Below are 22,049 nucleotides of genomic sequence, written 5' to 3'. Positions count from 1 at the left end.
TGGAAGAAAATAAAGTTGGATGGGGACCAGGCGAGTGGAACAAGCTGGACTGCATTTCCATCAAGCAAGCTCAAGCTGAATGGATTGAATGATCTCTTCTGCCCTTTACAATTCAAATGAAATAATTACGAAAACTGGTCCGAAAAAAGAGAAGCAAAAGAGATGTGAATCATGTTCAGTAGACAAAGTGCATCAAGTGGACGTACAAACCTTCATTTCCAGAAGCCACTTGACAAGTTGAGGCACGAAAGGTTTTTGTGGAAGACAAACCTCACAATATAGTATGCATTGGAGTGGGTAGATGATTGGTCTACAAGAAACAAAGTAGGGGTAAACTAGTCTCTTTCTTTGTTGGGAAATGTAGCATGTGACACACCTTAACGATTAGTGCTGGGACCTCATTGTTCTGCAGTTTATCTAAGTGACTGGAATGGTATGGTTGCTATGTTCATTCATTTCATTATGTGCTATATCATATGACATGGGTGATCATGGTCTTTCCATGGCCTTGACTGATCTTGGCAACTTTTTTCTACAGAAGTGGTTTGCCATTACCTTTTTCTGGGCAGTGTCTTTACAAAACAAGTGACACCAGCCATTATCAATAATCCTCAGAGATAGTCTGCCTGGCGCATACCCAAGACTTTCTATATACACCAGCAGCTCATTTGGCCGACCACCACCTGCTCCCATGGCTTCACATGACCCTGATCGGGGGGCTAAGCAGGTGCTACACCTTGCCCAGGGGTGACCTGCATATTAACAGAGGAGAGGAGCGCCTTACACCTCCTTTGGTAGGGGCGCATCTCCACCAGGCCACCCAGGGTGCTGAACATAAAAAATACAGGCAGGAATAAGGCTGTAAGAAAGGCATTATGCAGTTTACCCGAGGAAGATCGGTCACATTCAGAATAATGTAGAAAATATGAAATTAGTTATAAGTCTATCTTTGTTGCATACACTGAGATACAGTGAAAGTTTTTTTGTTTGCATGCTTTCTGTAGCTGTATCAATGTGGCACAAAAGGGGGCAAACAGAATGCAGAATACAATTCTGGAGAAAACTGCAGTGCAGGAAAAGAAATGAAGTGAAAAATCAAATAAAGTGCAAAGACAAACTAATTGCCCATTCTAGCATGGAAAATATAAAGGAATATTATTTAAGCGGTGAGACAGTGCAGAAGGATCTGGGTAGGCTTTGTACATCATGGAAATACAACAAGTAGTTAATTAAGCCAATAAGGTGTTGTCATTGATTGAAAGGAGAACTGAACACAAAGCAGGAGGTTTTCCTTCACCTATAGAGGATGAGGCAACGTTTAGGTTCGATATTGTCATTTTTAAAAAAATGGATATATGGCCAGGAAAGGAACGGAGGGTTATGGGCTGAGTGCAGGTTGGTGGGACTAGGTGAAAGTAAGCATTCAGCATGGACTAGGAGGGCCGAGATGGCCTGTTTCCGTGCTGTAATTGTTATATGGTTATATGTATGGAGTATTGTGCATATTAATATTATTGTTGTCCTTTTGTACTCTCAACTGAAGCAGTTCTGGTTGGTTTATGAGAATAACTGAACTGGAAGGTTCATCTTATAGTGAAAAGATGAACGAACTCCGTTTTGCTGAAAACCTACGCTCGGTCCGCCAGAGAAAGCAGGATCTCCCAGTGGCCACACATTTTAATTCCACGTCCCATTCCCATTCTGATATGTCTATCCATGGCCTCCTCTACTGTCAAAATGAATCCAAACTCAGGTTGGAGGAAACAACACCTTATATACCGGCTGGGTAGCCTCCAACCTGATGGCATGAACATTGACTTCTCTAACTTCCATTAATGCCCCTCCTCCCCTACTTACCCCATCCCTGACATATTTATATCCCTGACATATGGAGAACAGACATGTTTGCCTGTTCTCCATCTCCCTCTGGTGCTTCCCCCCCCCCCCCCTTTCTTTCTCCCGAGGCCTCCCGTCCCATGATCCTTTCCCTTCTCCAGCTCTGTATCACTTTCGGCAATCACCTTTCCAGCTCTTAGCTTCATTCCACCCCCTCCGGTCTTCTCCTATCATTTCGCATTTCCCCCTCCCCCCACTACTTTCAAATCTCTTACTATCTTTCCTTTCAGTTAGTCCTGACGAAGGGTCTCGGCCCGAAACGGCAACAGTGCTTCTCCTTATAGATGCTGCCTGGCCTGCTGTGTTTCACCAGCATTTTGTGTGTGTTAGTGTTTGACTGATAATCTATGAGTGATGAGGAAACAAGTTGTAGGTCAAATGCCCCACTCTTGTATCCACTTCAATGAATGTTTAATGTATGAACACTTATTTGTAGTGAGTTTAGCAAATCTTAATTCGATAATTACCCATGCTTTCACTTGAAATAATATTCAATTACTTTAAAAGCTCATGCATACGCAATCAGTGGTTAGACTTAAAAAAAACCTTCTGTACATAAATTTAAGTTGCTTTATCAAGAAAGACCTGACAAAACTATGTGTTAAACAGTATCGAGATTTAAATCAAGCCAAAACTCCTTATTGTCTATTTTAGAAAAAGACCTATTCATTCTATTAGAATTTAAAATTTTGAAGTGATGAACTGAATTGACAGCAGAAATTTATGCTGAAATGCTTGATTGATTAAGCAATGATCAGTGGGAAGTACTTAAAACAGCATTTTGGAACATTACTAAACAAATATACACCCTATAAAAGGTATTTGAGCTGTTAAGCAAGCATAATTAACAAAGACATGGCATCAAGACAAATAATAAAATTTACAAGAATGCAAGAAAATTGTTCAGCAGACCAGGAGAGCCGTAGGGATCAGTAAGTACCAGAAAGAAAACAAAAAACTCACATTGGTGAACAAACGTACACAATTAATAGAAACAGTCTTATAACAGTTAAAGAGGTGAAAAGGTGAAGAGACAATTGAACTGGAAATAAATAGCATTAAAGAATCACAAGCTTATTGTATCTGTTTTGACAGCAATGAGAAGAAAATAATGTTAAAATTATGAGAAAAAGAGGAGGAAAATATTTACCTATAAAGTCACAACATTTTATTGGGGAAGATTATGAAACCGAAGACAAAAGTCCAAGAATTTCTTTCCAAGCATGCAAAAGTCTTGCTCTATACACAAAAGAACTTGTATTTTAAAAATTGTGTGAATTTTATTAGATGTAAATATACTTCCAGTCCCCACTATAAAGAACACACTTACACAAGATAGTGTCCCAATACGCATAATGGGATTAAGCAAAGTTCAACACATTTGAATAGCACATTCAGCCATGCACGGAATGCAAAAATGAACAGCTCAGTCCTAGAGTAGGCACGTGATTCGGCTCCTACATTAGGAGCAGAATCGTTCATCGTGCAACCCCTGGAAATGTACAAAACACCAACCTTACTACCACCAGACTGAAGGAAACCAATGCTCACCAATGAGTAAAACAATTGATCTGGTGTATGGACAGAAGAACAGCTTTCGCAAGACAAACAAGGTGTGGGACTATGCAATTTGAGCACAACCATTCTCACCTGGTTTATGGCCAATGAATCTCATACACTGATCCTCCCTTCATGTTTTCTACCTGCCTTTCAGTCCTACAGGCAACTTATCCCCTCCTGCCTCCTCCTGAACTACATGTTTCAGTCTTCTTCACCAAAGACCATCTGAATCCTGCAATAACAATGTCCACTGTGCATGTTAAATGATGCAAGCTTTGACCTGTGTACACTACTGTGAATAAAATTGATGATCTCAGAGCTAGGGTGCTGAATCAGAGGGACATTAGGACCGTGTGTGTCTTTTTCTTCACGGAATCCTGGTTATCCCCTTCCATACCAGATGCAGCAATTCAGATTGATGGGTTTATTATACACCATCAGGATAGATCTATAGAGTCTCTCAAAAGCGAAGGTGGAGGAGTATGCCTCATGATCAACTCTTCTTGGTGCACAAATATATCAGTGCTGTCCCAATTCTGCTCACCAGACCTGGAATATCTCACAGTTAAGTGTTGTCCATTTACCTACCATGGGAGATTTCCGGGATCATTTTGGTAGCAGTATATATTCCACCTCAGGGCAATGTCAATCAGGTTTTAGATAATCAGAGCAATGGGATCAACATGCACGAAACAGGGCACCCTAATGCTTTCACCATTGTTTTGGAAGATTTTAACTAGGCCTGTCTGAAAAAAAAATCACTAAACAATTACCATCAACAGATCATTTGCAAAACCAGAGGAAGCAACACACTGGACCACTGTTACACCACCATCAAGAATGCCTACCGTGCTATTCCACACCCTCACATTGGGAAGTCTGATCACCTGGCTGTACTTCTACTCCCTGAGTATAGGCAGAGACTGAAGACTGCAACACCAGTAGTGAGGACCAAGAAGGTATGGACAAAGGAAGCACAGGAGCACTTACAGGACTGCTTTGAAATGGTGGTCTGGGCCGTATTCAGGGATTCATCTTCGAACCTGGATGAGTATGCTTCTGTTGTTACCAACTTCATTAAAACCTGTGTGGATGAGTGTGTGCCAACAAAGACTTGCTGTACATTCCCAAAGCAAAACCATAGATGAACCAGGAGGTACGTCGCCTGCTGAAGATTAAATCTGTGACATTCAAGTCTGGTGACCCCAGTCTATAAAAGAAAACCAGGTACGACTTGTAGAGGGCTATTTCAAGGATGAAGAGAATTTCAAACAAGGTTGGAGGTAACATCGGATGTCCAACAATTCTGGCAGGGTCTGCAAGACATGACTTCCTGCAAAGCGAAATCCAATAGCATGAACGGCAGTGATGCTTCACTACCAGATGAACTCAACGCCTTAAATGCACACTTTGAAAGGGAGAACACAACTACAGCTGTGAAGGTCCCTGCTGCACCTGGTGACCCTGTGACCTCCGTCTCAGAGGCCAATGTTAGGCTGTCTTTAAAGAGAGTGAACCCCTACAAGGCAGAAGGTCCTGATGGAGTACCTGGTAGGGCTCTGAAACCTGTGCCAACCAACTTGCGGGAGTATTCAAGGACATTTTCAACCTCTCACTGCTGTGGACTGAAGTTCCCACTTGCTTCAAAAAGGTAACAACTACACCAGTGCCTAAAAAGAATAACATGAGCTGCTTTAATGACTATCGCCGTGTGACACTCACATCGACAGTGATGAAATGCTTTGAGAGGTTGGTCATGACTAGACTGAACTCCTGCCTCAGCAAGGAACCGGACCCATTGCAATTTGCTTATTGTCACAATAGGTCAATGGAAGACACAATCTCAACGGCTCTCCACCCAGCTTTAGACCACCTGGACAACACAAACACCTACGTCAGGATGCTGTTCATCGACTATAGCTCAGTATTTAATACCATCATTTCCACAATCCTGATTGAGAAGTTACAGGACCTGAGCCCCCGTACCTCCCTCTGCAATTGGATCCTCGACTTCCTAACCTGGAGACTACAATCTGTGCGGATTGGTGATAACATATCCTCCTCGCTGACGATCAACACTGGCGCTCCTCAGGGGTGTGTGCTTAGCCCACTGCTCTACTCTCTCTATACACATGACTGCGTGGCTAGGCATGACGCAAATACCATTTATAAATTTGCTGATGATACAACTATTGTTGGTAGAATCTCAGATGGTGATGAAAGGGCGTACAATAGTGAGATATGCCAACTTGTGGAGTGGTGTCGCAGCAACAACATGGCACTCAACGTCAGTAAGACGAAAAAACTGATTGTGGACTTCAGGAAGGGTAAGACAAAGGAACACAAACCAATCTTCATAGAGGGATCACAACTGGAGAGAGCGAGCAGTTACAAGTTCCTGGGTGTCAAGATCTCTGAGGACCTAACCTGGTCCCAGCATATTGATGCAGCTATAAAGAAGGCAAGACAGTGACTATACTTCATTAGGAATTTGAAGAGAATTGGTACGTCAACAAAAACACTCAAAAACTTCTATTGATATACCGTGGAGAGCATTCTGACAGGCTGCATCACTGTCTGGTATGGGGGTGGTGGGCTACTGCACAGCACCAAGAGAAGCTGCAGAGGGTCATAAATTTAGTCGGCTCCATCTTGGGTACTAGCCTACAAAGTACCCAGGATATCTTCAAGGAGCGGTGTCTCAGAAAGTCAGTGTCCATTATTAAGGACCTCCAGCACCCAGGGCATGCCCTTTTCTCACTGTTACCGTCAGGTAGGAGGTACAGAAGCCTGAAGGCACACACTCAGCGATTCAGGAACAGCTTCTTCCCCTCTGCCATCTGATTCCTAAATGGACATTATACCCATGAACGCTACCTCACCTTTTTAATATATGTTATTTCTGTTTTTGCACGTTTTTTTAATCTATTCAATAGACATATATCGTAATTGATTTACTTACTTTTTTTTCTATATTATGTATTGCATTAAACTGCTGCTGCTAAGTTAACAAATTTCCCAACACATGCCGGTGATAATAAACCTGATTCAGATTCTGATTCTGCTCTTCACCAAACCCTTGTTTGAGAGTGGGGGAGGGCTAAGGCGGTGTTCACACACACAACAGAGCTTTAGGCTGCTGTATACCACTAGTCTGATAAATTATTTGAACCACTGAAAATTTTTCAGCCACCAAGAACTCTTCAAGGCATTCTTGCTCTCTTGGGAACTGGTAAAATACTTGCGGAAAGTGTAGTTATATTGTTTCAAATCTCCCCAAATTACAGTTTCTCAATCCAGCATCTCATTCTTTCCCAATTCCGTTGGATCTCAAACCTAAAACATGGACTATTTCACCTTCCAATGATGCTGCTTGAAGGAGAGTTTGTGCAGCACAAATTTAAACTTTTTTTTCCATGTACAGTACTTATATTCCATTGACCAGATACTTCAGCAAGTATGAATTAGTGTAAGTTTATGTGGTAATAGATTAGAGCAAGAGGTTAGTTACAAACGAACAAGCCTTTGTAAACAGATAAAGACTTACCAAGTCAGATAAGTCAGCAGGCACATGGTGGCACATACAGTTGACAGAAAGGATAGACCGGCCAGTTAACCTCAATGATGAGTATGTTTAAGCATGGATTTAATATAATCTGGATTTCTAGATGGTATTTAATAAAGATCCTTACATGAGATTGCTAAAAAAGCTGACAGAATTGAATATGGGAAATTCTGCAGATGCTGGAAATCCAAAGCAACACACACAAAATGCTGGAGAAACTCAGCAGGTCAGGCAGCATCTATGGAAAAGAGTGAACAGTTGACAGTTAGGGCCTAGACCCTTCTTCAGAACTGGAAAGGAAGAGGAAGTGACAGAATAAAAAGGTAGGGGGAGGGGAAGGAGGACACACTAGAAGGTGATAGGTGAAACCAGGTGGGTAGGAATGATAAAGGAATCTGCTGGGAGAGTAGAGTGGACCTTACCAGAAATGGAAGGTGGAGGGGACCCAGGAGAGGTGGTAAGCAGGTGTCAAGAGGTAGGGGGCCAGGATGGGGAATAGAGGAAAAGGAGAGGAGAGGGGACTTTTTTTTTTAAACAAGAAGAGAATGCAATATTCATGCCATCAGGTTGGAGCCTACCCAGACAGAATATGAGGTGTCATCACAAAATGCTGGAGGACCTTAGCAGGCCAGGTAGCATCTATGGAAAAGAGTAAACAGTCGATGTTTCGGGCCGAGACCCTTCATCAGCACTGAAAAAAAGAGAGTTTAGAAGTCAGAGTAAGAAGGTCGGGGAAGGAGAGGTGAAACTGGGAGTGGAGGATGGGTGAAGTAAAGAGCTGGGAAATCAACTGGTGAAAGAGATACATGGCTGGAGAAGGGGGAATCTGATAGGGGAGGTGAGGGGAAGGGGAAGGGGAAGGGGGACAGAGCACCAGAAGGAGTTGATGGACAGGTAGGCTGGATCCTACCCAGAAGGAATACAAGGTGTTACTCCTCCAGCCTGAACAGCAGTATAGGATGCCATGGACTGACATGTCAGAATGGGATGGGGAGTGGAATTAAAATGGGTGGCTACCAGGTGATCCCAGTTTTTTCTGGCAGACATAAATTGTGAGACTGCTCCTTCTGCCAGAAAATGCAGGAAATCCCACTGGCCACCCATTTCAATTCTATTTTCCATTCCAACATGTCAGTCCATGGCCTCCTCCACTGCCGCGATGAGGCCCTGCTTGGGTTGGAGGAGCAAGACATTATATTCCTTCTGGGGTAGCCTCCAACTTGATGGCATGTAAATCAATTTCTCGAACTACCTGTAATCATCCCACAACCTTCTCCTCTACCATTTCCCATTCCCATCTCACATTTTATCTCCTTACCTGCCCATCATCTCCCTCTGGTATTCCTCCCCCTTCCCTTTCTTCCATGGCCTTCTGTCCTCTCCTATCAGATTCCCCTTCTCCAGCCTTTCATCTCTTTCACCAATCGACTTCCCAGCTCTTTACTTCACCTCTCCCCATCTCGTGGTTTCACCCATCACTTCCTACCTTGTACTCCTTTCCCCACTCCCACCACCTCTTACTCTGACTCCTAAGATCTTATTTCCAGTCCTAATGAAGAGATTCAGCCCAAAACGTCGACTGTTTACTTTTTTCCGTGGAAGCTGTCTGGCCTGCCGAGTTCCTCCAGAATTTAGTGTGTATTACTTTGCTTTTCAGCATCTGCAGACCTTCTCTTGCTTGTGATAAGGTGTCATCAGGTCGGAGGTTGTTCTAACACTATGACTTGAGTCAGTAATTGACCAGGATAAAAAGGAAACATTCTCAGATTGACAATATCTAACCTTACTGGGCTACTTACTGGAACATTTATTAATGACCTGGAATAAAGAGATGAATATCAAAAATTCTAAATTATGCTATCTACATAGCACAGTACACTGTGTAGCTGAAGAGAGGAAGTTGCACAAATAAATGAGTGAGAAATAACCATGGCACGTAGAATTCAAAGTGTGAAGCTGCCTCTTTTGACCAGAGATAAACATTAATATTTTTTTCAATGACGAGAGACAAGCAATTTTTCAAAGGTGTCAAAGGAACTTGGTGTTCATTCATATAAATAGCTAAATTCAGGTGCATAAGTACGAACAGAAATGGAAGGTGGAACCTTGGTCTTTATTTCAAGGAAGATGTTTCTCAATGCAATTAGAAAATATGTAACCATTTTAAGATAGACAGCATCAATCGTGCATTCTGGTTAAAACTGCAGTAATTTTAAGTTACAAATGGAATGGCAACAACAACAGTGCATCAAAGTGAATTGTGTTCTCCTTTAAAGAACAGTGCCTGTGTTTTACTCTAAATTAGAATTTGCTCCATCAACCAAGAGTAGCTTACCTTCCAAAACTATTTTTAAAACTTTTTCTCCTGTTCCAAGTTCATGCGGTGAATACTTCACTGAAATTGTTCCCTAGAAATCAGAAAGATACAATCCCAATTAAAAATTGGTCACTGCCTTCTTGCATGTGGCTTTCAAGATGTTTTGTTAAACATTCTTCCCTGCTGTTCTTGCAAAGAGATACTAGATAGGAAAAAGCAGATTCAAGAAGAAAATAAATCCCACCAGTGTCATTATAGAAAATCACCTTGACAATGACTGGAGTAAAGCAGCTTAAAATGAGCTGCACACCACATTAAGCCTCCTCCTGAAATCCAGGAGTGATGCCATATCACTTAATAACATTCGAAATGGAAGCGATACAGCACATGGCCCTTAGTCCATTAAATATCACAGTGGATCATCAATTTTGTCCAGCTATCATCATGTTCCTTGATTCTTTAATTTAAAAATTTCTACCATAATGTATACTATATCTACTTATATATGGTCAGTAACTAATGCGTCATAGTATTCTGAGGTAAATAGTTTCTGACCATAAGCGCAAAGATATTTTCTGTCACCCCAATACCATTGGCTACTCCTGATGCCTTGAGGCCTGGACACTTCATCCAAGTGAGGTGATCTCTCAGCGTCCAACTTATCAAGACCTCTCCAAAGAGGAAATCACCTCCAAGTCTTTTGAATCTCAAGCATCGGCCATCTTATTCAAACCCCCAGCCCTTTGCCCATATCTTGACACAAAAGTTAACTTAGTGACTGCTATGCTACTTCTAGGACATTTTTTAAGGTACATGCTGAATCACTAAAACAGAAGCTGAATGCTGACAAGGTTATTGAAAACATGAATAATGACAGCAACTACATGTTGCACCAAGTAGCCTGTTTCTGTGGTGTACAGTTGGATTTCCAGCATCTACAGACTTTCTCATGTCTATGACTCCATGTTCTCTTAATGACCAAATATTGGAAAACCAGTTAAACTACCAGATTTAAAATCCAGAAATCTGGATTAATAATGCAGAGAGGGAGTTCAAATCCCATTAAGGCACTTATGGAATTTAAATACAATAAACATGGCTTGGACAACATAATGGTGACCATAAAACTACCATTCTGTCATAAAAACCCCATCCAGCTGTCTAACGTCCTTCAGAAGCTGAAATGTGCTGTCCTCCCTGAGTCTTTGTGTGCCTCCAGGCATACTGCAATACAAATATCTCTGAAAGGGACCAGCTAACCAGTCTGTTGCATTGCAGCTCAGCTCACCATTTCTTCTTAAATGAAGTTGGCAACAGGCGACAAATACTAGATTTGCAAATGTTGGGCACGTCTGTATAAAACAATAAGATGCAAAATCCAACTTAGAAAAAAACTCTTATGAGTATGAAACTTCAACAACAAAATTTTAAAAATAAGCATTATCAATGGTTACAAACACAAGAAAATCTACAGATGCTGGAAATGCAAGGAAACGCACACAAATTGCTGGAGGAATTCAGCAGATCAAGCAACATCTATGGAGAGGAATAATCTGTCAAGGTTCCAAGCTGAGACACCACATCAGGACTCAATGGATAGCTTCTTTGACGACAAACTGCAGTTGCAAGCCAATGTATCTGATTAAACTACAGGTTAGTTCCTACATAATCTGACGTATTTAAATTGGAGGGCAATCTTTAAAGCCACTGCAGTCTGAGAATGTGAATTCAAACCCGAGAGTCCTGTGCCCATCACCACGGTTACTCACTAATTTGGTACTTGAAGAATACAGTGACACCAGAAGCTTCCCTAATGTTAGTGCTTCTGTAAAAGTGCATCTTCGCCAATACAGACCGTTCCAACAGGAACAAACGTGTAAATGACCATTATCAGGTGAATGGCATTCTGCAATTAACACAGCCCACTGCCTCTGTTGCATGAAGAGGGAATAGTTCCAAGATACTAATCTCCAGCAGTACTATAAATGCAAAATACTCCATCCAGAGATTAAGCTAACATGTGCTCGGTCACAGCACTGGGAGTGTGCGCAGCCAGAACAAGTTCTGTTCCAACAGTCAGCTGCTGGTAAACCAACTCAAACAGAAGCCAGAGAGTTTCCTTTGAATCATAGAGCTATGTTTTTATTATTGTATTGTAGATCTGTGCAGCATCCCTTCTTAATGTGACTCTCATCTACCACCGCCCATGAACATTTGTGGTTCATGAACAGAAATCATTTAAAGCCTCAACACAACTATTTTTTCACCTCTCTGGAGAAACACAGAAACAGAAAACCTGCAGCAAAATTCAGGCCCTTTGGCACACAAAGCTGTGCCGAACATGTCCTTACCTTAGAACTACCTAGGCTTACCCATAGCTTTCTATTTTACTAAGCTCCATGTATCCATCCAGGAGTCTCTTAAAAGACCCTGTCGTTTCCACCTCAGGCAGCCCATTCCACACACTCACCACTCTCTGCGTAAAACACTTACCCCTGACATCTCCTCTGTATCTACTTCCAAGCACCTTAAAACTATGCCCTCTAATGCTAGCCATTTCAGCCCTGGGAAAAAGCCTCTGACTATCCACACTATCAATGCCTCTCATCATCTTGTACACCTCCATCAGGTCACCTCTCATCCTCCTTCGCTCCGAGTAGAAAAGGCAAGAGTTCACTCAACCTATTCTCATAAGGCATGCTTCCCAATCCAGGCATCATCCTTGTAAATCTCCTCTGCACCCTTTCTGTGGTTTCCACAAGTGTGGAAAATATGTTGAATTAAAAACAGCCCCATCAGCAAGTCCTTAGTGAAAGTACAATAAAAAAGCCTTTATCTCAAGCCGCCTGCTTCACATTTCCAATTGATATTCTCATTCCCTGTATTGATGAAGAGCTTTGGCCCAAGATGTCAAATGTTTACTCTTTTTACAGATGCTGTCTGACCTACTAAGTTCCTCCAGCATTTTGTTGGAGATGAACGTATTCCTATGTGTCTGATATCCTTGTTCTTAAAGTGCGCAGAGGCTGGAGTTTACTAACAAAGGCTTGGAGCTTTGATAGGTGAATATTAAGAGCCTGATGAGATATATGCAAGCTGCCAAGGAAGGTAATGCAGTGGCTCTGTAAGTAATTTTCATACTTTAAACACAAAATATTGGCTTTTTTCAAGATCAGGAGAGATAGGCAAAGTCAGTGGTAAAAATTAAAAATTAGCTTTATTTGTAACATGCACATCAAAAATTACAATAAAATGCACCATTTGTGCCAAATCAAATGTGCCTCCACACTTCCAATGCATGTTCACAATTTACTAGCAGCAGTGTTCTGAATGAGCTGAAGATTGTCACTAGGCTGCAGGTAGAAAGTGCATTGTAGTAATCTAGTGTATTTGACATAAAGTATAAAATTCAATAAGGGAGTGGTGAACTGCTTTTAAATCAGAAATGCCCCAGCTAATGGTGTACCACGTGGATCAGTGCAGGGACCCTTGCTATTTGTTATATGCATTAATGATCTGTATGTGAATTTAGGAGGTATGACAAGTAAGTTTGCAAGTGATTCAAAAATTGGTGATGTTGCTTGACATTAAAAAGGATTGTCTTCAGTTTAGGAACAAAATACATGTGTTGGCAAGACAAGACCATAAGACATAGGAGCAGAATTAGGCCATGCAGCCCATTGAGTCTCCTCCATCATTCCATCATGACTCTCAGCCCCATTCTCCTGCCTTCTCCCGACAATCTTTGACACCTTGACTAATCAAGGACCTATAAACCTCCACTTTAGATCCACAGCAGTCTATGCCAATGAATTCCACAGATTCAAAACCCTCTGATTAAAGAAATTCCTCTTCATCTTTGTTCTAAATGGAAATTCCTCTTGATCTAAGACTATGACCTCTGGTCCAAGACTCTCCAAATTACTGGAAACATCCTCTCTAATCTACTCTATCTAGGTCTTTCAATATTTGATAGGTTTCAATGAGATTCCCTCGTCATTCTTCCAACCTCCAGCGAATACAGATCCAGAGCCATCAAACACTTCTCATATGTTAACTCTTTCATTTCCAAATCATTTTTGTGAACCTCCTCTGGGCCCTCTGCAATACCAGCATGTCTTTTCCTAGATAAAGGGCCCAAAAATGCCTACAATACTCCAATTGCAGTCTGAGCAATGCCTTATAAAGCATCACGGCAGATGGAATTTATTCCTGAAATATATGAGGTAGGGAGGTGAAATATGTATTAATATGGCTAGGATATTCAAAATGATTTTTAAAAATCCTAGGAAATATTAAGAACTAGAGGACGCTTTGTGAATATGTTCAAGGATCTCTAAAGCATGCAGCACAAGCAAGTAAGTTGGTTAAGAAGGGATGCCTGTAACATGCAATACAAGAGCAGAAAGGTGATGGTAAAACTCCCTAAACCACTATTTAGGCTACAGCTGAGAAACCTTGTGCAGTTCTGGTCTCCACATGAGAGGAAGGGTGGGATTGCACTGGATAGTGTACAGAGGAGATTCACCCGGATGTTGCTGGATCAAGTACTTCAGTTATGAAGACAGACTGGGCCTGTTCTCCTTGGAGCAGGGAAGCTGAGGTCGGTCCCAATGAAGGATAAAAAAATTCTGAGGCCATCAATAGGCTAGAGAGCCAGAAATTTGTCCCCTTAGCAAAAATGTTCATAATGAGTGCACAGTTATGAAGTAAAGGCTTTTAAGCAGAAAGGTCTGGCCATGGGATAGTTAGTCACTTCAAAATGCATGAAAGTTTGGGAATGAATGTGGATCATTTGTTAATGCAATGATTCTATCCAAGAGGGGTATCTTATGTCAGAAGTATATCAAGCAATAGAAAACTCAAAGGCAGCTATTTAATAACATTAGAAAATTTCTGCACTTTGAATTGTCAAGTTAATTAACACCCAAACTAATGACACAAAAGTTCTCAGTCACGACAGGTAGCAAAGTGCTTGGTTCAAAAAGTCTGGCAAAGCTCCGGAGTACCCACAGGGCGATTTAATTTTCAATTACTGGAATCCAGAGTATGCACACTTGCCATGACATTCCTGTCAAGTTAGCTAAATTAAACCAAAATTGATGTCCACAGAACGGTGCTGAACAGAAAAAGGTCCTCTCAAACACTATTGTCCTCCATTACCACTCCCGAGAGCATACTCCAGAAACTCACTACTCTCTGTGTGGAACAAAAATGCAAACCTTCCAGTATCTGACATCTTGACCTAGGTACCAGCTGCCTACTCCATCTCTGCCTCTCATGACTTTACAAAGTTCTAACAAGTCTCCCTTCTGCCTTCGCCCAGAGAAAATAATTCAAGTTTGTTCAAACTCCCTTTAATCCGGGCAGAATCCTGGTGAACTGCTTCTCCACCCTCTCTGAAGGTTCCAGATCCTCATTATATTGGGATCTATAGCTCATCCATTGCACAAAGTGCTCACATAGAATAAATATTCTTGCAGTTCTGACATACTTAATCCATTCAAAATCAGTAAAAAGTGACATAATTCAGAAAGACTCAGTGTCCGTGATCCTTAACCGGGTGACGTTCCTGTCAAAAACAGGAATTTGAACCAATAGCCTTCGTATCTATATTCTCAAAAAGTGTGACAAAATGCACTAGGCTGAACGATGCAATTAAGTCTCACTGATGCATGTGGATGAGGCTCACCTTAACATACTTGTCGACGTGAGCGGATCCCAACTGCAGTTTATCATATTCAATCCACTCACTAGAGCCAGACAACTGGGTTTCAATGGGACCGTCAGACTCTCTGAGCTGCACAAGCGGCATGCCTGGTTCCACTGATTAACTGAAAAGCAAAAAGGAATTTAGTTGAAAATCCCCATTTGAGAACATTCATAAACAAAATTAAGAATGAATCAACAAGAATGAACAACAGTTTCAATTTAAATAAAGCCAGGGTATTAAAAAAAGACTCAAACAGTTCCATTTGAGTTGTTATGCAGAAATATTTTGATGGGTGCATGTGAAATGCCTTGGTATTAAAAGTCTATTAGGCAAGCAACTCCCCATTAGCCAACAGGAGTTTCAATTTGCGTCAGCATTTGTCACTCACTTTGCTAGATTTCTACAAAAGGGAGAATAAAAATCCCGTCACTCAGAAGGCTGTTGATGCTGTCAACAGAAAATTATATTAATAACATGGTAAAATATTTCCCAACAGCACTATGAACAAAACATGATACCAAAATCCAAAGAAAATATTCGGGGAAATACTCAAATGTATGATTAAAGAGGAGCATGTTAAGATGTGGGAAGTTCAGGAAGGGGATTTCTCAAGCTAGGAAAAGCCACAGAGACCGACTAAAATCAGTAATCAAGAGGCTGGAAAAGGAGGACTGCCCCCATCTCAGATGGCTTGTAGAGCAAAAGGAAACTACCACTATAAGGATCAGCTCCACAGGAGCAATCGAAAGCAAGTAGAGATTATAAAATTCTCTATTTCCAAGCCTGAGAGAAATCAACTTTTGGTAGGTAAGCATATCAAGGTTTAGGATGTAAGTACAGGATAACTCCAAGGTCCCCCCCCCCACTGCACCGGGCTTCACCAATCAGCTGGAAACCAACTCCCCAGCAGAAGAATGCACTCAGACACCTGCTCATGGGTTTGTATGCAAGCAGCCAGCAAGTTCAAATACCTCGGAGGTCTATGGAACTTCTATGCTTGGATAGCTCCTCAGTTACTGCACTCAGGTATCATGGTAGGCCTTGCACATAAGGTTTTGGCATGGGATCTGGACCTGGGCCTTGTCAATGCCCAGCAAGAGTCAATGACATTTCTCCTACATTTATTTTCAGGATCAGGGCACAGCAGGCAAGGCCAGACTTAATTGCCTTTGAGAAGATGGTGCACGACTCACTTTCTTGAATAGCTGAGGCCCTTCTGATGAAGGTGCTCCCACTCGAGCTGCAGCGTGATGGTTACAAGTCTTGCTGTGAAGGACGACAATATGTTTCCAAATCAGGGTCGTGTGTGACTTAGAGCAGAACCTGCAAGTGGGTGTCATCTCTTTCACTTGCTGCCCTTGGTGGCAAGAGTTTGAAAGCTGAATACTGCATGGAAAGTAACTGCAGGGCATCTTATAGATGGTGATCAGTGCAGCCACTGTGTGCCAGTAGTGGGAGGAACGGACATTGAGGGTGTCTAGTGTGCCAGTGTAGCGGGCAGCACTTGTCGCTCTCGCTTTCTGGCTAGCAGTCTCGCAAAAAGGAGAGCTGAATGCACAAGTCTTTCCCTGCCAATACATAACCTCTCCAACAGTAAGCCTCACCTCCTCGCTGGCGACACACGGAAACAGAACTTCTTTGAGACTCGGGCTGAACTACAAAGGTTAGGGAGGAGGCCCCTGTACACCTAGCATGCAGGCCCACCGGCACGTGAACATGTCTTGGTGCTCGTGAACAAGATCCCCAGCTATGGGTGAATAGTCCCACTGCCTCGTGGGCAGCCTCATCAGAGACCAAGTATACGGGAGTAAACCCAGAGTAAAAAATCCTGAGTGGAGCCCCTCAGGCGGCTGAACGTCACTGAACATCCTTCTGGCAGCTCCTGCAGACAAGCTGCTGCCAAACGTACTGCTTTACTTTCCTTTGGACTGTACCCGTGGGGCCGAGAGGGGGTTCTTGACAACTGGTCACCCCAGGATCTCCACACCTTCCACCTAAGCTCATGCCCTGGAGAGGTCACTCCAGTGCCAAATGATTCCATTGTCCTTCAAGACAGACAGATCATCATCAGTCAAACAACCTACACTGTTCTGCATGGTGTTTCATGGTCCTTGAAAGACGTTGACTCTACACTTAGTCCTATAGGTCACTGGTGAGGCCATATTTGTAATAATGTATTCAGCCTTGGCCAATCTACCCCAGCAAAGATTCCATTAAGCTGGAAAGAGTGCAAAGATTTACACAGATGCTGCTGGAACTTGAAGGTCGAGGTGATGGACAGAGGCTGAGTGGGTTAGGAAGTTTTCTTTCATTGGAACATGGGAAAATGAGTTGTTGTTTTGGAGATGTACATTATCATGAAGGGAAAAGACAGGGTGATTGCATACAGTCCTTTCCATCTTCCTTCCACCCCCCCTCCCAAGAGTTAAACAATCAAGAACAAAAGAACATTGTTTTTGGGGGAGGGTGGCCAGATTTGATCGGAACCTAAAAGGCAACTTTCTCCACCCATTCAGAATGAGCTGCCCAGTGAGGTGCTTGAGGTAGGTACACTAAAAACAATTTGGACAGATACATGCATAGGAAAGGATATGGGCCAAACACGGGAAAATGAGACAAACTAGATGGGAATCTTGATCGACGTGGACCTGCTGGGCCATGCTATGCAATAGGAGGTGGGTCAAGTGAATTGTGGAAATTAAAAGGCCTTCCTTTTTTAAAATAAAAATAATGCTGCATTGTAATGTTTACATGTAGAAAAAAGACACTCCATACAGTTAACAGAGCAAATGTTATCAGTGCCCTCATGGTTAAGACTAAAAATCAAATTATAATTATACACCTCACTCTGCCCCACAAGCTCTGATTGCCAGCAGCTTCCAACTGAGAGAGCAATTTAAGGAACAGTATGTACACCTTCATAGTACTAACGACAGCTTGCTGCTTGATGAAACAGCCTGAATAAAAGGTGAAAAGCATCAACAACGTAACCAAGGGCAAGACTAGCACAAAGCTGAGGGGAGGGAGAGAGAAAAAACAGGTCACTGCCTTGCCACCGCTGTGCTTGAGTTTACTGAATGGGGGCTGAATTTTGGGAAATAAAGTATAAAGTAGACAACTATTCTTTAAAGTGTCTGCTCACTTTCATTTGCAAAGAGGAACCCAGGCTGTGTTCACTGAGTGTCCATTAAAGGGTCACGGTATCAGTATACACTTTGGATAAAACTACTTATCTGGCAAAGGGAGAGACTGAATGCCAAGGGTTGGATCGATCTTTCAAAAGATGCTTCATGTGGTAAGGAAGAAACTGCAATCTTAAGTTGTCAGGGATTTGGAAGTTATTCAAGAGGAACGTAATGTGTAGAAGACCAATCACGTTGTACGAGTTGGGCGCGGGGAATCTTCTCGACGGTGGTATCTGGCTTGCACGGTTTCTGAGAGAGCACATCTTTCCAAGATTTCACTCGAGGGGGCACTCAGATACAACTGCTTGAGGATATTTCTGAGATGGAATAAAGAAGCATGCCATCACTGCTGAGAGAGAGGATTTCATCCCACTCCTGCAAGAGAAGATGCAAACTCTGCACGTGTCCAATCCACACATCCCATCAACGCATTTATCCTTCAAGCCCTCACCTTCCTCAGGTAGGTCTAGGTGAGAGAGGCAGTGACATCAAGAATACACAGGACACATATTCAAAACATTAAAGGCAGCTCAGAGAGCAGGCGGGAATGGCGATGTTGTCCATCCGCTGTCGTGCGTCTCCACCAGAATCACCACTATCATCTTAGGTTTTACCCAAGCCAACCCAGAGGGTGCTGAACCTCTGGCCAACCAAGGAATAGAATTACAGGCCCTTTGGCCCACAATGTTGTGCCGACCCTCAAATCCTGCCTCCCATATAACCCCCCACCTTAAATTCCTCCATATACCTGTTTGTAAATGAAGCAGCTCTCTGTGAAACAATCAACTGCTGAAAGAGTAGAAAGGAGAAACAGCAAGCATCTGACTGCCAGACAGCCAAATGCTGAAATCTCGGTGCTGAGGCTGGTCACCAGCACAAAACACATCCTATTCAAACACGGCTAAAACACTGGCAGAGACAAGATACATGGGACCAGACAACGCCAATCAGAACTGACTCCTAAAGAAACCAGAAATCCTGTCCCCAAAGCGGCAAGCAATCGGATGGGAAAGAAGAGCAAGGGACAGAACAAGAGTCTGGGGTCCGAAGAGTATGGAACCATTCCCAAACCCTGTTCAAAGGCTGCACAGCAGATTGAGAGCAACCCAAGGACAGCAGAGAGCTGCACGACTTGGGAGGAAAGGAAAAGCGCGCAGGTCTGAGGAGCTCAATGCATAAAGCAGGACGAGGTGCCTGGAGTCCCCACACAGCCACAATGAAGCCTTCTCTTAGGAAGAAAGGCAAAACTAGAGGCGAATTCAACGAGCAGCTCGAAGAGCAGAGAATGACAGCACTGTGGAAACGGGGCTACTGATGAATCTGCCCCTGGAAAACCGGTGTTAAAGGCAAAGCTGCCCAGCCTCAGGGCAGTGCAGCAACCCCAGAGCCTGAGCTCCTGCAATTCAGGGACAACAGTGAGGAAGGCAAAGCAATCCCAGCTCGGAGAAACGAGCAGTTGTACTAAGAAAAGGTGGAGAATCCCAGCTCCAGGAATCTTGGAGCAGCACTGTAGAGAGCAAGGAGGAAAGGAACGCCAGCACTGGGAATCTTGGAGCAATAGCAAGGGCAAGGCAAGGTCTCTTGGTTCCGCGAATCTAGGAACAGCAGCAGGAAGAGTGAAGTATCTCAAATCAGGAATCCATGAGGAGTACTGTGAAAAATAAGACAATTCAGCTCTGGGAAGTAGGAAGCACCCACTTTATAAACAAAGGACAGAGGAAACCACACTTTTCTACATCAGAAAACAGCAGCCTGAACAGATCATATGCTGGGTAAGTGCACAGTTCATACCCACTGGAGTAAAGCAACCAACTGTGATGGGCTTAACTCTGTATATTATATTTTAAAAAGCAAATTAAAACTTGCATCTATTAGCATGTGCAGTGTCAAAAACACTGCATACTGTTCTCTATTATAAAATTAGATTGTCAAGGTCAAGTCCAAACCTGCTAATTTTGAAGGAATCCAGCTTGCCACACAGCAATTATTAGACGTAGTTAGGATGATGCCCCTATGGGCTACGGCTCTGGTTATAGGGTAGCTGCAATCCTCAGGTCTGGTTGTTTGGTGCGCTGGAGAAATAATTTCATCACTCGAGTCAGAGGCGCAGTCATGAAAAGTGCAGTGGTGGTGGGGAGAAGGGAGTTGTGAACTCATTATTAAGAGATTTATAAAGACATTCTATTAAAAATGGTGCTGTGCCCAAGGTCCTGACCAGATGCAAAGCTGTGCAATATCTTCAGCAGCCCTGAAGATGGAGCACTGTGACAATACACCTGCTCTAAACCAGGTATGTCGCACCATTCCAGTATTTTTCTGCTTTGCATCCAAAGAATTCACTGCTTAATCCACATTCATATCCCTGTCTGACCCATACCTCATGTTGGCTGTCACCCATAGAAAGGCATCGGTGTTTGCAGAAAGGACAATGGAGTGGAATGTCAAACTGGTGTCCTCAGAGATTGATCAAATGGGTTGGATAGAGACTGGTGAAGCTGCTCGTTGATTTCCTGATCCACATATGGGAAGCAATCAACATGAACATCAAGACGTTCAAAGATCAAAGTCAGTTTATTATCAAGGTACGTATATGTCACCATATCATACCTTGGTAAAAAGCATCAGCAACTTTAAATTACTGGGTGTTATCTTTTTGAAGGACCTGTCCTGGACCCAGCCAGCACCAAGGTGCAATTACTAAGAAACTATGGCAGTGAATCTACTTCCTTAGGAGCTTGCAAAGATTCAGCATGACATCTAAAACTTTGACAAGTTTCTATAGATGTTTGGTGGGGAATACAGTTGCATCACAGCCTGGTATGGAAACACCAACGCCCTTGAACAGAAAATCCTACAAAAAAGTAGTGGATGTGGCTTAGTCCATCATGGGAAATGCCCTCCCCACCATTGAGCACATCAATGTGGAGCGCTGTCACAGGAAAGCAATATCCATCATCGGGGAATCCCACCACCCACGTGATGCCCTCTTCTCGCTGCCATTAGGAGAGTGGTACTGGAGCCTCAGGACCCATGCCACCAAGTTCAGGAACAGTTAATATATCTCAACCATTAGGCTCTTGAACCAAAGGGGATAACTTCTCTCAACTTCACTTGCCCCATCATTGAAATGTTCCCACAGCTAATGGACTCACTTTCAAGGAATCTTCATCTCATGTTCTTGATATTTATCACTTATTAATTTATTATCATTTATTTGTTTGTATTTGCACAGTTTGTTGTGTTTTGCACACTAATTGAACATCCAAGTTGTTGCAGTCTGATGGATTCATTGAGTATGTCTGCACAAAAATTAATCTCAGGGTTGCACATATGTACTTTGATAATAAATTTGCTTTGAACTTTGAGAGACGTTTTCTTGCAGGCGTTCACAGCAAAAGAGGGAAATACAATAGAATCAATGAAAAACTACACAAAAGAGTCACCAGCCAACATCAATGAGCAAAAGGGGTCAAAATGTGCAAATAACAAATAAATAAGTAAATCAATAATACTGAGAACATGAGCTGTAGAGTCCTTGAAAATTAGTCAAAGATTGTGGAATCCATTCAGAGATGTAGTGAGTGACATTATCCACGCTGGTTCAGGAAGCTGATGGTTGAAGAGTAATAACTGTTCCTGAACCTGGTGGTGTGAGACCCGAGGCTCCTGTACCTACCTAGCCTTGATGTTCAATGACACTGCCCAACCTACAATATCCTGGGGGGCACCACCAGCCAGGAACTCAAATGAAATAGATACATAATACTGTTGCAACAACATCAGCCAGTGGTTTGGTTCTCTGTGATTAGCGAC

At 42.6% G+C, this 22,049-nt stretch overlaps 1 protein-coding gene across 2 annotated transcripts in view; it reads right to left on the bottom strand.

Annotated features, from left to right (window-relative positions):
* Positions 1 to 22,049, bottom strand: part of pot1 (protection of telomeres 1 homolog) — a 381,260-nt gene that overhangs the window by 279,982 nt on the left and 79,229 nt on the right. For both annotated transcript variants that reach the window (XM_073059088.1, XM_073059086.1), the window contains exons 2-3: positions 15,031 to 15,172; positions 9,357 to 9,429 (exon numbers count right to left, since the gene is read on the bottom strand). In XM_073059088.1, coding sequence (XP_072915189.1) covers positions 9,357 to 9,429; positions 15,031 to 15,153 — 196 coding nt within the window. In that variant the 5' untranslated portion in view covers positions 15,154 to 15,172. The remainder of the gene's footprint in view (positions 1 to 9,356; positions 9,430 to 15,030; positions 15,173 to 22,049) is intronic.

Source organism: Hemitrygon akajei, chromosome 10, assembly GCF_048418815.1.
Source record: "Hemitrygon akajei chromosome 10, sHemAka1.3, whole genome shotgun sequence".
Classification (NCBI taxonomy): domain Eukaryota; kingdom Metazoa; phylum Chordata; class Chondrichthyes; order Myliobatiformes; family Dasyatidae; genus Hemitrygon; species Hemitrygon akajei.
This window is presented reverse-complemented; position numbering and strand designations above follow the sequence as displayed.